Below are 13494 nucleotides of genomic sequence, written 5' to 3'. Positions count from 1 at the left end.
AACAATCTTATTCTTTTGGATTTGCATCTTAAAATTTTATAGTAAATTTCACATTTTAATATTCTTCCTTTCTTAATTTTCTCTTAATGATTTTTTATGATTATTTAGTGTGCATGCATGTGTGTGTGAGTGTGTGTGTGTGTGTGTGTGTATCCCACATACCAAGGAGTGTGGTAATAGTGAGAGGCATACAATATCTTTCATTAAGTAAGAGACAATTGGTTTTCTCCTCCTGCCTGTATCCTTCAGGGATCTACTAAGTCTACAGTTGGCAACAGGTGTTCTTACCCACTGACCTATGTCACCAGCCCCTTGCTTTAATGGTTTTTGATGGATCTTCATTTACATTCATGAAACATTTGAATCTCAGTAAAACCCACAGTGTAGAAACAAAATTACCGATATCCACTAAATTGTGCATTCATATATCATGAATAATTAAAATTAGCCATTGGCCAGAAATCTGAATTAAAGTCATAGTGACAAATGCCCAGTGTCTTACAAAACCTCTGTAGTCCTAGCTCCAGAGAGGAAATAAGCTTTCCTTTATATTTATGGCTCCCAAGAGTAATTTCCTAGGAAAAAAAGCCATTTAAAATAGTTGTTGATATGTACGTAACAACAGTTAATGAAAAGAGAGGCGACAAATTTGAAAAGGGCTGAGGGGTGGTTTGTAGAAAGGTTTACTGACAAGAAAGGGAAAGATGGAATGATGCAATACTAATATCCAAATAATAGTGATTTTTTTATAACTCTACAAAAAATAGTTGTCGAATTAATGGGTGAGTCTATGGCTGATTTAATGAGACATTTTTTATTCTATCACAGAGACAAATAACAAAACAGTCAGGATATATTAAACTGTAATAAGGCTGAGGACAGTCTAGAGGAATATTTGCATATACAAAGCCCTGGGTTCATTCTCTAGCACCAAGAAAACAATAAGAGACCATGAAAATCACAGACAAACAAAAGTGATACAATATACAAAGCTTAACTTTAAAAAGTTAAAAGAAAAAGAAAAAGCAGAAGAGCTTTGCAATGTTTTATTATAAAGTTAGCATTTCCTTTTCAATGATGAGATGACATTGAGAAGCCAACATTGCATGGCTTAGAAAGTAAAGGGACATTTGTTTCTCTAAGGAGCTGGTAACACGCTGTTGGATGAAAATCCTTTCCTATCTGATGTGGTGTTTTGAATCAAGACAACTGACGTCGACCTATCATTGTGTTCTTGAAGTAAATCCTGGTCTGATCTAGACACAGAAGCATGCTAAATGTGGTTATTACTTAGAAGTTTCCAAAGATGCTCCTCTTCCATTAATCCCCGTTCACACTTGTCCCAAGCACATTGGTATGTATTTTGTACTTTTTGTGCATTTGACCTTAGAATGTAAGTCATCTCATAGGCCAGGAGGAGTTAAGCTTTGGCAGTATCAAAGTGAGAACATTCACATGGTAGCAGATTCCTAGGTTTGATTAGTGAAAAAGAAAAATTGCGGTAAAATAAGTGCTATTCTTTTCTGCAAGTGGTACACAAGACCCTGCCCTCGGTTTCACAGTTCAGTCAAGGAGGCTTCCATGGGGATCACACTGTTGTGAGGGTGGGGGATGAGACAGACGAGGATGCTGCAGGTGGAGCTTTGGAGAACCATTGGATATTCAGAAGAGTGTACAGTCCAGCTATTTCCAAGAAGCCCCCTTGCCACCGATGGGTAATTAATGCTTCCACTTCTCTTCTCTTTCACTTGCACTTTCTTCTTCTTCCGGGAACGCCGAGCCATTCTGGCCTTTCAGATGCTTAACACCTGAAATTATAAAAATTGTGCAAAATTCAAATGAATTTTATTACTGGCAGATCCACTGCTTGGCTGAAAGAGTTAATAAAAATGTGAAGTAGAAAACTTTTCAGTGTGTGTGTGCATGCATGTGTGTGTGTGTGTGTGTGTGTGTGTGTGTGTGTGTTTATCCAAGAATCTCAACAATGTATCCTATATAAACCATTTCATTCACTGAGCAGTAAAAGCACACCCAGACAAACTTCCATTAGAGACAGAGTGTCTTTTATAACTATATCTTCTCCTTCTAGGAGAAACCTGTTAACTAAAGATATGCTCACTAGTTCTTATTATAATTCAGTGAAAATATTGCTTTTGCTATCACTGAACTCAATTACAAGGAAGGCCTTACAAAGTCATAATACCACAGGGATGTTTGCCATTTTTGTACTGTTAAAACAGTGACAGTCACCATATTCTTAGCCTTTTTTTATCCATTTCATACCCACTGGATTATGGAACCATATTGTTCAAAATTCTTTAATAACTAGGCTTACGGAGTGGAAGAGCCTATAGGAATAGCTTTGCTTACACCCTCTGCTCGGACGATCTGGCCTCTCCCCGCCTGGTGAGCCTCATTGGATTGTCTTGCCACCTGTCCTAGTAATTTCTTCTCTATCTTCCGACTATTCCTTGCTCACTTAAGCTTCTAAGCTTTTTTCCTCCTGTTCTCAAGCTAAAAATCATCCTCCTCTTCCTCCTCCTCCTCTGCCTCTCCTCTTCCTCCTCTCTTCCTCCTCCTCCTCCTTCTCCTCTTCCTCCTCCTCCTCCTCCTTCTCCTTCCCCCACACTCTAACTCTCTTTCACTCACTCATCAGATACCAGCTCTTCTCTCCTGAAGGAGAACACAACTTCCCACATGGAGTTAGGAAGTTGTCTCTCAGATCCACCTGCTCCACTTGATCCTCTCTGCATCAATTGCCTTATGGAATTTTGTTTATACTTTCTCATTAGACAAAACTCATTGATGGCAGAGACTGTGTAACTCACTTTGGAATACCAGGCTGGATGCCGACCTGAGAGTGTGTGTTCATTAACACATTAATCTAACTGATTGACTGAATTAATGAAAAAACAATTTAGTATATGCCCTGCCAATTTCACAATAAGTTATCTTCAGAGTTCTTTTTTTATTACAAAACAAGATCACCATTACATCCAAATTTAATCAGCAGAATTGTCTTCAAGTCTTCTTGACTATAATCTGTTAAGACAAGCTGGTCTCTGCACATGTGACAGTTTTCATATACTTTTACATTCTTAACGATTGTTCTCTGAATATTTTTAAGAATCATGAGCAATAATCTAGTTTAAACTTAAAATTAAAAGTGAGATAAAGCTCAGGTTTTCTGTAAAACCAAGACTCAAGAGACATGTGAATTCTTATGCACTGTTGTCACCAGGCTCAGTACACAATTTGGCAAGAAATATCTAGACTTGGTGTGTTATCTTGCAAAAACATATGATAAATGATCAGGTATAATAATATTTAATATTTTAGTATCATATATAGAATGCTCACAGTTCCTATTAGCATGGGACTGTAGAGAGAATTATTATTAGAAATTGAAAATTGCCTCATTACAATAATTTACACGGAAATAAGTCTGAATGCTGAGGGTAAAGGAAGGGAATTCATTGCATTCAACCAGACACTCTGTTGGAGTTTTGCATGCAGAGCTTACCAAACTTCAGAAGTCTGTGATGGAATTAGCTTCACCACTGGAGGTGCTGAGATTTTGAGAACACAAGTGATCTGGTCTGAACTATAAAAGTGGGTGGTGCTTAGGGGAGTTCTAACACACCCTTCTGTGTGTGCTGGGTAAATAAGCCTCAGAGTTCCATTGTCAAGGTATCTCAGCTGATTTTTTTCCCAATTTTTCTAAGATGCCAAGGTCTCATAGGTTTATAGCACTGCTAGCAAACCTGGTGCAGAAACTCTTAAGGTCCCTTTGAAATCGCTGGATGTCAGGTGTGGCACTCAGTTTCCTGAGCAGAGGTTGACTGTCCCTCCTCAAATTTGGTAAAGTACCACTGACTCCAGCACTTGTTCCATTCATCTACAAGGTAACGAAACTGTGTTTGAGAATTTAAACGCATATTAGTGACCTAATTGATATTAATATGGTAAATGGGAAAACCCTAGAAAGCAAAATGCCAACACACTTAAACATTAGTCACTAATTTGAGTCAGTCCGCATTTGAGTACAGGTCTGTCTGCTTATCTTGATTTGAACTGTATTTGCTTTTTATAATTACAATGGCCATAAATGTATGAGACATATTTTTTTCTGGAATAAAACCACTTTAAAACGAAGTGTTCCCACGGGAAAAGCTTTGAGGAGACAGAGCTGGGTAATGTCACCACAGAGAGGTCCTGTGGAAAACCTGCCGCGATTTATTTATTTTTTTGTTTCTACAGAGTTTGCTTTAATACCTTATCTTAGTTGAAGGATATATTGTTGATTAATTTCTGCTTTGAAACGTCTTTGAACCACTATTCTCCTGTTGCCCATCAGCAATATTCATTTGGTTATAGGCCCAGGGATGTTGAAGTTAAAGTATCCAGTCTGCTGATGAATATCTCATAATGTCTTTCTCCACACAGCTTTCATGCATGATTTGTGTTTCAATATTCTTTAAATACTTATTCAATATTTGTATAGCCCCATAGATAAGGCATAAAACTATTCAAGAGGCATTGATGCTGACAGGTACATGAGGAAGACCTTTCCCCTGTACATGGGCTATGATGGTTTACATTTTGGTTAGTGTAAAATCAATCATGACTGCACACAAGCAGGAGACAAAGGAACCTCAGAAAGCACAACAGAGGTGCCTTTCTCACAATAATGTGAACACACAGAAAAGGGGTCATATGTAACATGAGACTCTATAGCATGCATCTGTGAAAATATGAAGAAAATAGAGTTGAAGGCACACAAATTAGACTGAGTCAAACTAGAAACAGAAAGAACCAATGCCCACAGACAGAGCATGTGTGCATGTGATCCTCTAACCTCTGTAAAGCCCATTGCTTGATAGGCAGAGACAGGAGAACTGGCCCAGTTTATGCTCAGCTTGGTCTAAACAGTGAATTCTAGGCTAGCTGAGGACACACAGCATGATGATGTCCCCCAAAAAAATTATGGAGCCACTTTGACTCACTGTAGTTAGATGACCAGTTTCCACACAACGCTATAGGACTATAGGAGCATTTGTTACCAGGAGCAGAGAACGTGGCTTTATAGGGGTGTTCCCAATCAAAAGTCAGCAGTTTAGGAAAGAGGCTTAGTCTCCTGCCTGCAGACTACCTATATCAGAAGAACTCTTCTATAGGATCTATACACGGATACAGAAAGTACAGGATCCAGAAAATCAGGAGACGATAGGTAACAAAGACACTGAATTTCTAAAACACTGGAATAAAATCAAAGCAAATCTATATTAGCACCTATGGGCAGCAATAGGGTCAAGGGCTGACAATGAGGTAAGGAGTGGGTTATGTTCAATATAGGGAAGTTAACTTGCAAATCTCATTTGTTTAGCAAGATATATCTGTGATTTTGTTTTTATTTGGGTTTTTGAGCAAGGGCCTTACACTGTATGTAGTCTGACCTGGAACTCATTATGTAGCCCAGGTTCAATTTGAAGTCATGGAAATATTCTCCCGTGGCCTCCTGAATAATGCTGGGATTGCAGACTTGAGCCACCATGCTTAGCTCACACACACATTTTAAAAATAAATTCACACGTTCATTGGATAAATGTAAAATTAGAGAGTGTTTGTTTGGGGTCTTTTTGTTTGGTTGGTTATTTTTTGTTGTTGCTGTTATTGTTGCTTGGTTTGGTTTCTTTTGTATTGCTTTGTTTTTAGTAATTCTCTTAGGTCTTTTAGCAATTATTCTAAATGTCTCTAGGGAATCTGTAAGTATAATTGCTACATCATCCATTTAAAAGTCTAATTTTTAAAATTATATTTATGCCTTTTCAAGGAAAAAACACCATACTTTTCAACAGATCTTGACAAGGTCTCTGATTATAAATATGAGTACCAACCCATCAAATCCCTCTGATTTAAAGATGAAGTGAAATTTCCCAGTTAGTTTCACCAAGGACGCATTGAATGAACTAGGGCACAAACTTTAGCCCTTTCCTCCGACTGGAGGGGGCGCTTTGCCTGGGTAGCTAGAGTGTTATTCCATTATCAGTGAACTTTTACAAAGATAGAGCCATGAAGAAAACACAGTGACTCAAGTTCACTACGCTATTTCCATCATCACAGACATGTGTAAAGTAGACTTCAATGTAACCTTTCCCATAAACTTGGCTTTAGTGGAATCTGTTGTCAAAAGAAAAAATGTTGAATTTAACCTAACTTGTAGACACTCTTTAAACATAACTGTACTACAAATAGTGATCAAACTATAAGAATAGAAGAATCTTTCTCTCTGTTGTATCCAAAACTCTGGACTGGACTCTAGATATGAAAAATGTGCTCGTTTAATCTTCGGAGACAGAACTAAGCAGTTTGATTTAAATATAATAAGCCCCATCTGGGAAGTACACAAAATTAGAGATCAGATAGCATGTGGGCTTAGGGGTGATGATTTAATTTAGTGGAAAATTATTACAGATGAGTAGAATAAGCCATGCTGATGAGTAACACCATGCTTCAACTTGAGGAATAGAAATTTAGACAGCCTTGTATAGAGCAGTAAGCCGGTTAATAGCAAGCCTGGTGTTTGTGCAAACACTATTTGCAAAATATATTGAACAAGCCTTAGTTTTCTGAAATCCTGCCATGCACAAAAGAATTATTTCTGTGGTTTTAGCAAGACCACTTACTAATGGTTCAGCTTATTTAGAATGCAACATTAGACAGAGTCTATCTAAGCTCTAATGTGGCACTCAGAACAGCCTCTCAGCAAAGGCCTTTCATCTCGTAGATTAGACATGTGTTTTGCATTTCCTAAAATGTTTTCATATGCACTGTATTTTGTGTAATACTCTTACCATTCATTTATAATGAACAACTATGTATTAATATACTGAGGTCACAGAGATCAAGTGACATGCTGATATTGTTCCAACAAAAAAGTGTCTTAGACTCACCGCAAATCTGTACCATCATACTTTATTTGAAGTAAACCTGGGGTATGAGACATAGTCAACCTCTGCTCTAATACAACGAAGGCAACAGCATCAGCCTCCACTCTAGTACAATGAGTACTCAGCATCGCACACTTCAGGACAAAGTATGACTATTTCACTTGACTCTCCATCACTTCTCTGCAGAATAAATGTGGAATATGGTTTTCCATGTCATAGAGTGATAAAGACATATGTATACATTTATGCATATTTTACCTATGTTCTTTAACAAAACCATTGGACAAGGTAAAGTCAAGATGAAAGAGTTAACAGGAAGTAGTGTAAAACAGGTGAAGAACATGCTCTCATAAACCACATCAGGCATGAGCTTAGATAACACCTTTGGACATAACCTGGTATCACTTGGCCAAATGTGAAGAGCCACATACTTATCATCAAGTCTGAGGCTGGGATAATGCAAGGATACGAAAATGGACATGCTTTTCCAATATATATATGGTTAATCTTGTTGATATAAAAGAATTTAGAACCACCTAGAAGACATATGTTTGTTGTGCTTATAAAGACATTTCCAGGGAGGTTTAACTGAGTGGGGAAACTCCATCCTGAAAATGAACAGCACTCTAAACTGGGCTAGAGTCCCACACAGAATCATAAGGGGAAAGTTAGCTGAGCACCAGCAATTATTTCTCTCAGTGTCCTTACAACAGATGCAATGTGACCAATGGCCTCACTTCCTACCCCTCTAACTTCCCTGCCATGATGAACTATATCCCAAACTATAAATCAAAATAGATGCTTCATTCTTAAAGGTTGGGAGTGGATCCAGTATTTTGTCTCTGTGGAGAGAAAATAACTTCGAGATCTAAAATAGTATCTATATTTAATTTTTTGTGAGGCTTCTACTGTCTAGCCTAGGGAGAAAACCACTTGGATAGACTGAAAGCCTGCTTTTTCCATCCATAGTTGAGTGCTCCTCTGATCCCCATTTCCTCCAAAGCTACTGGAGAAAATTTAAAAGTAGATAAAAAATTTTAAACTTGGACATAATGGTACCTAAAAGTATTAGGCAAATTTATATTGGAAAGAGACAAAATCGCTCTCTTTTCTATAAGACTAGCTTGGCATTGATGGAATGCAACAATATAGCAACAATTAAAAAAAGAATGGATTGAATGAATTGAAGGTGCTTAGCTTTCAAAGTACTATAAATAAAATTAGCAAAAAGAATGTCATTTAGAGCCATAGATGCAATGGTATCCAGGAAAGGACATACAGTGCTGGCAGCGGAGAGGGCTTTATCTTCCAGGCAAGGAAGGCACTTTCCTACTGAAGCAATGCTCACCACAGACTCATGTGAGCAAAGTCATATCACCAGTAGAGTCAGATCTCTGAGCTCTGACTGAAGCTTGCTGAGGAAGCCCTTTGATAACCTGCTCTCAAGCAGGTAAGGCACTGTAAATTAATAATTTTGCATTCTAGTGTTACAGAGCAGTCAACTAGTGTACTTTTTATTAAATATTAATATCCCAAGTTTAACTGGCTAAGCTGTCATGAAGAAGATAAATTTTGGAACTTGTCTATCTGAAAGGATGGTTTTGACCTGGAATTTGTCGACGAGGCAACTTGGATAGATTTCTGATGTCAGGAAGTTAATATCACCCAACTCCAGGCTTACCTTACAGTAAATCTATAGCAACCAAGATCATACGATATTGGAGAAAACTAACACATAGAACTATAGGACAGACATAGATCTATATAAGTGTAGTCAACTACTTTTGACAAAAATAGAAAAGGCAACAAAATGTAGCAAACATAGTTTTCACAACAGATCTTGTAAGACAACCAAATACCCATATGCAAAATGTCCCAGACCTAGCATGAACTGCAAATTTAAAAGTACTAGAAAACAAGGCAGGAGCAAATCTTCAGTCTGGCAATGACTTTAGACACAGTAGCAGAGTTTGATCTCTAAAAGGAAAGCACTTGACAATTTGGTCTTTATTAAAATTAGGAAGTTCTATTTTGTAGATTCAAAGTCAAGAAAAAAAAAGGCAAGACAAAGATTGCAAATACAAAGTACAACAAAAACACATCTGTTAAAAGACTACTGTGTAAAGACTAAAAGGACCCCTAAACCCCAACAATAATATCATGAGTATACTCAAAGGTATTCAATATTACATGCCACTAGAAAACTTCAAATTAAACAATGAGATACTACTACACATACAGAAGACTGGCAAACTTCCAAATTACTAATAATGATAAATGATGGAAAAGACAAATAGCAATGTTCATTCTCCATTGGAAGAAATTAAAACTGGTACACATATTGCAAGGCATTTTTTAGTCACATGATTGAAAACTAAATTAATCATATCCTGTGATCTGGAGAGATGTCTCAGCAGTTAAGAGTTGATCTTCCAAATGACCTGAGTTCAATTCTAAGCACATGGATGATAACAACCATCTTTAACTTCAGTTCTAGGAGATGCTATGTTTTCTGACCTCAGCCAGCACCCAGCACAAGTGATACACGAACATGTATGCTGCCAAAAAGGCCACAAAATAGCAATTTAAAGTAATAAGTAAAATAAAAACTAACCATACTCTTACCATGCCATGTAGAAATTTCTCTTCACCAATTTACTGTAATAAATTAAAAAAAAAACTTGTATCTAGAAGCACACACAAAGGAGGCCAAATATGGAATTATAAAGACAGACTTTGGTGGATAAAACATCTGTGATGTATCCAGGCAAATGAATACTACTGTGTTAAAAAAAAAAAAAAAGAAAAGAAAAGAAAAAAAATACCTGGGGATTTTCAGGGAGTGGGAAGCCAGAAAAGGGTAAATCATTTGAAATGTAAATAAAAAATATATCGAATAATAAAAAAAAAGAAACCTTAGGCCATCAAACCAAAAAAAAAAAATGCTCCTCAAACTGTCTGGTTGTAGTTCTTATGGAAAAAAGATGGTGTCGGGGGTTTGAATATGCTTGGCCCAGAGAGTGGCACTACTAGGAGGTGTGGCTTTGTTGGAGTGGGTTTGTCACTTTGGGGGTAGGGCTTTGAGATCCTCCTCCTAGTTATTATCTGTGAGACAGTCTTCTGCTTGCCTTCAGAACAAGATGTAGAACTCTCAGCTCCTTCTCCAGCAGTTTATCTTCCTGCCATGATGATAATGGACTGAACCTCTGAACCTATAAGCCAGCCCCAATTAAATGTTGTCCTTATAAGAAAAAAAAAGAAAAAAAAGAAAAAATACCACAAAAATACAAAGGATAGAATTATAAGGATATTACTATGTGAAAAGAGTCAATATTAAGATGCAACACAATATATTATTTTAACTTTAAAGCATTCCGGGAATAAACAAGACTACTGAGACAGGATTACTAGGATTAAATGAGGAGGACTGGAAAGAGTGCATTTTATGGCCCTGAAATAGCCTGTATATTACACTATAGATACATATAACATCTATTTGTCCAGATTCACAGCATGTACACAAGAGTAGTCGTGCCCTAACTCATGGACTTGATGTCATGGCACTGTCAATGTAAGCCCATCAACTGTAGCTGAGGTGCCACTGCAGAGCAAGATGAGGAAAATTGGAGTATGGTCAGGTATAAGAAGAAAAGTCATGGGAGGCTTTGTACTTTCTGCTCATTTATTTCTGTAAGCCTAGAATTACTTTAAAATTATTTTTGTGATTTAAAAATTACAATAGATTTTGATAGGTCTTCCTTTATATGTTACTTGGCCCTCAGAACTCCAAAAATACTGGACCAGAACAGAAATTCCTCCCATCACATAATAATCAAAACCCCAAATGTACTAAACAAAGAAAGAATATTAAAGGCAGTAAGAGAAAAAGGCACACTCACATCCAAACATGGATGGAGCCTAGGGACTCTTATGGAAGAATGGGAGAAAGGATTGTGGGTCCCGAAGTGCTCAGGAACTCCACAGGAAGACCAACAGAGTCAACTAGCCTGGATCCTTAGGGTTCTTAGAGTCTGGACCACCACTACCAGCCAAAGAATAAACACAGGCTGGACCTAGGCCTCCCCACACATTCATAGCAGATGTGCAGCTTGGTCTTCATGTGGGTTCCAAACAACTGGAGCGGGGGCTAACTCAGAAACTATTATTACCTGTGTGGGGGGTGTGTTCTTCTAGCTGGGCTTCCTTGTCTGGCCTCAATGGGAGAAGAAGTGCCTACCCTCGCAGAGAGTTGAAGTGCCAGGATTGAGGAGGGGGTGGATACCCAGGGGGGCCCACCTGCTCAGAAAAGGAAGGGGAGGGGTTAAGGGAAGGATTGTGGGAAGGGATGACTGAGAGAAGGCAGTGAATGGGATGTAATGTGAATAAATAAATAATTAAATTAAATTAATAAAAGAATAGTGTGCTGTGAGGCCAAGGTGTGAGAGTCTCTGTGGGGGTAACTCAGGGTTTCCTTGTAGCGCAGAGCTTCAGCCTTGCATGAAGGTTTCTCATTAATGTGAGGCCATTAGTTCCTAACTCCGTCTTTTAACTTTCACATATCTTCCATCTTTTTACAATTCAGCCTTGGCAAGCTGTGTATTTCTAGGCATGTATTCTTCTCTTCTTGATCATACAATCTGTTGACATAACTCTTCTATTTTTTATCTGGTGTATTTCAACAGTACCGTTGGTAATGTCTCTGTTTTCATTTATAATTTTATCTGTGTGAGTCCTATTGTTTTGAATCTGAGGTCATATAAAGATTTGTTGATTTATCATCTCAAAACCCAACACTTGATTCTGCGGATCTTGACTGCTGTGTGCAGAGTCTCAATTGTGTTTGTTTCTGCTTTGATCTTTATTATTTCCTTTGTTTTGCTTGCTTTGGATTTAGTTTTTAGATTTATTTTTCTAGCTGTTAGAAGTGTGAAGTTGGTCTATCTATTTGAACTTTCCTTTTCTTTAATGTAGGCTTTTTTGCCTCTAAACTTCCCTTTTATAATTATATTTCTGTATTTCAACAGTTTATTATATATGTTTCCAATTTTATCTTCTTCAGCATCCAATATGATTTAGCTTTAATTTCCACTTGGATCCATAGGTTGTTTAAAAGTAATTTAATTTCCACGTGTTTGCTAATTTTCCAAAATTGCTCCAATTATTATTTTTGATTTATATTATTGTAGTATGAAAAGATAATCTGTGTTGGTGAAAACTCTTGATGAATTCTCACTATTTCAAGACTTAGAGTCATACTTATCAGAAACTTCAAGAATCTTTGTAATTTAGCTCAGCCTCCTGACATATCCCCCCACCTCCACAAACTTGATAAGACACTGACTTTTCACACATAAACTTTCTCCAGACTGAGGGCCATGTTCTCCCGGGACCTCCACTCTGAATTATCTTTCCTTTGATTGATCACTATGTGTTCCTTTACCTCATTAAAGTAAAGAGGTCATCATTTCATAGTAACCTCATTAACACCTCATCTAAAGCATTTTTTTGCTTGTAGGGGTCTTTCAGATCACCACAGTCAGCAGAGGAGTGGTCTGCAGGAGGCAAGAAGGCAGTTAGGTTCAACATGACTCAATAGCCAATGTTGGTTTAGACTTTGAGAGTCAGACCCCCAGTAGTTTATTTTTGACATATTTAGTGAAAAAATAATCCTGGTTATAACTCAATCCTTTGTACACAACAAAGCTTAAGATATGAATAACTACATCAAAACTCTTTGTAAAGTACAAGTGACATCGTCCATAAACATAGGTTCTATAGATTGATGAAGACAAACAGGCTCAAGAAGGGGAAGGACCTTGTGTGGCCTCAGCAAATCAACCACTATCAACACATTCACTGCCACTTTCTAGGCAGAAAACGGGTTATATACTTCTCCCTTTGAAGAGACAACCCTGTGTATTTAATATTCCTCATTCCCCTAGTGCTTAGCTGTGACCATACACCTCCTACATCAGTCTCTCCCCAGCCTCTGTTTCTGTATATCATATTTCCTTGTTTGGGTACCCGTAGAGCACACTCCCTCCCTCAGGACATTAGCATGATAGAATCAGAACCAGTACATGATTATTCACCAGCTCTTTAACAGAGTCTAGACGAAGGGCTGGATTCCATTCACATCCACGTCCAAGGTGTTTTAATTGATGAAATGACTGGCTTTAACTTTATTTTCATGGACACTCTTTCCTATTTTAAGTATGGATAGATTCAAATGCAGTATTCCCCCCCGCCCACCCTTCCCAGTGAGTAAACTTCTTTCCAGTCAATTCAATCTTGTGCAATTAATTATTTTTAGCATATAAAAATGATGGAGAGCTCAGTCTGTATTTACCTTATTCTTCTTAGCTACCACAGGATCTTACACCACCAATTCAGACTTTATCTGGATTCCTACTTAGTGACAAGGAATCTTGAGAGAGAGAGAGAGAGAGAGAGAGAGAGAGAGAGAGAGAGAGAGAGAGCTTTCTCTGAATTTATTATTGCTTTGATTGCTAAACACAATCTCATTTAATATATGGCTTTTTCC

General features: G+C 37.6%; 1 protein-coding gene across 3 annotated transcripts in view; it reads right to left on the bottom strand.

The window, feature by feature from the left end:
* Nucleotides 1–1719: 1719 nt before the first annotated feature.
* The window catches only part of Ppp1r1c (protein phosphatase 1 regulatory inhibitor subunit 1C), a 113681-nt gene continuing 101906 nt past the window's right edge, over nt 1720–13494 (bottom strand). For all 3 annotated transcript variants that reach the window (XM_052182788.1, XM_052182790.1, XM_052182791.1), the window contains one exon: nt 1720–1808. In XM_052182788.1, coding sequence (XP_052038748.1) covers nt 1720–1808 — 89 coding nt within the window. The remainder of the gene's footprint in view (nt 1809–13494) is intronic.

Source organism: Apodemus sylvaticus, chromosome 5 (assembly GCF_947179515.1).
Source record: "Apodemus sylvaticus chromosome 5, mApoSyl1.1, whole genome shotgun sequence".
Taxonomy (NCBI): Eukaryota; Metazoa; Chordata; class Mammalia; order Rodentia; family Muridae; genus Apodemus; species Apodemus sylvaticus.
Note: the sequence above shows the minus strand (reverse complement) of the source record. Positions and strands in the feature narration are given on the sequence as shown.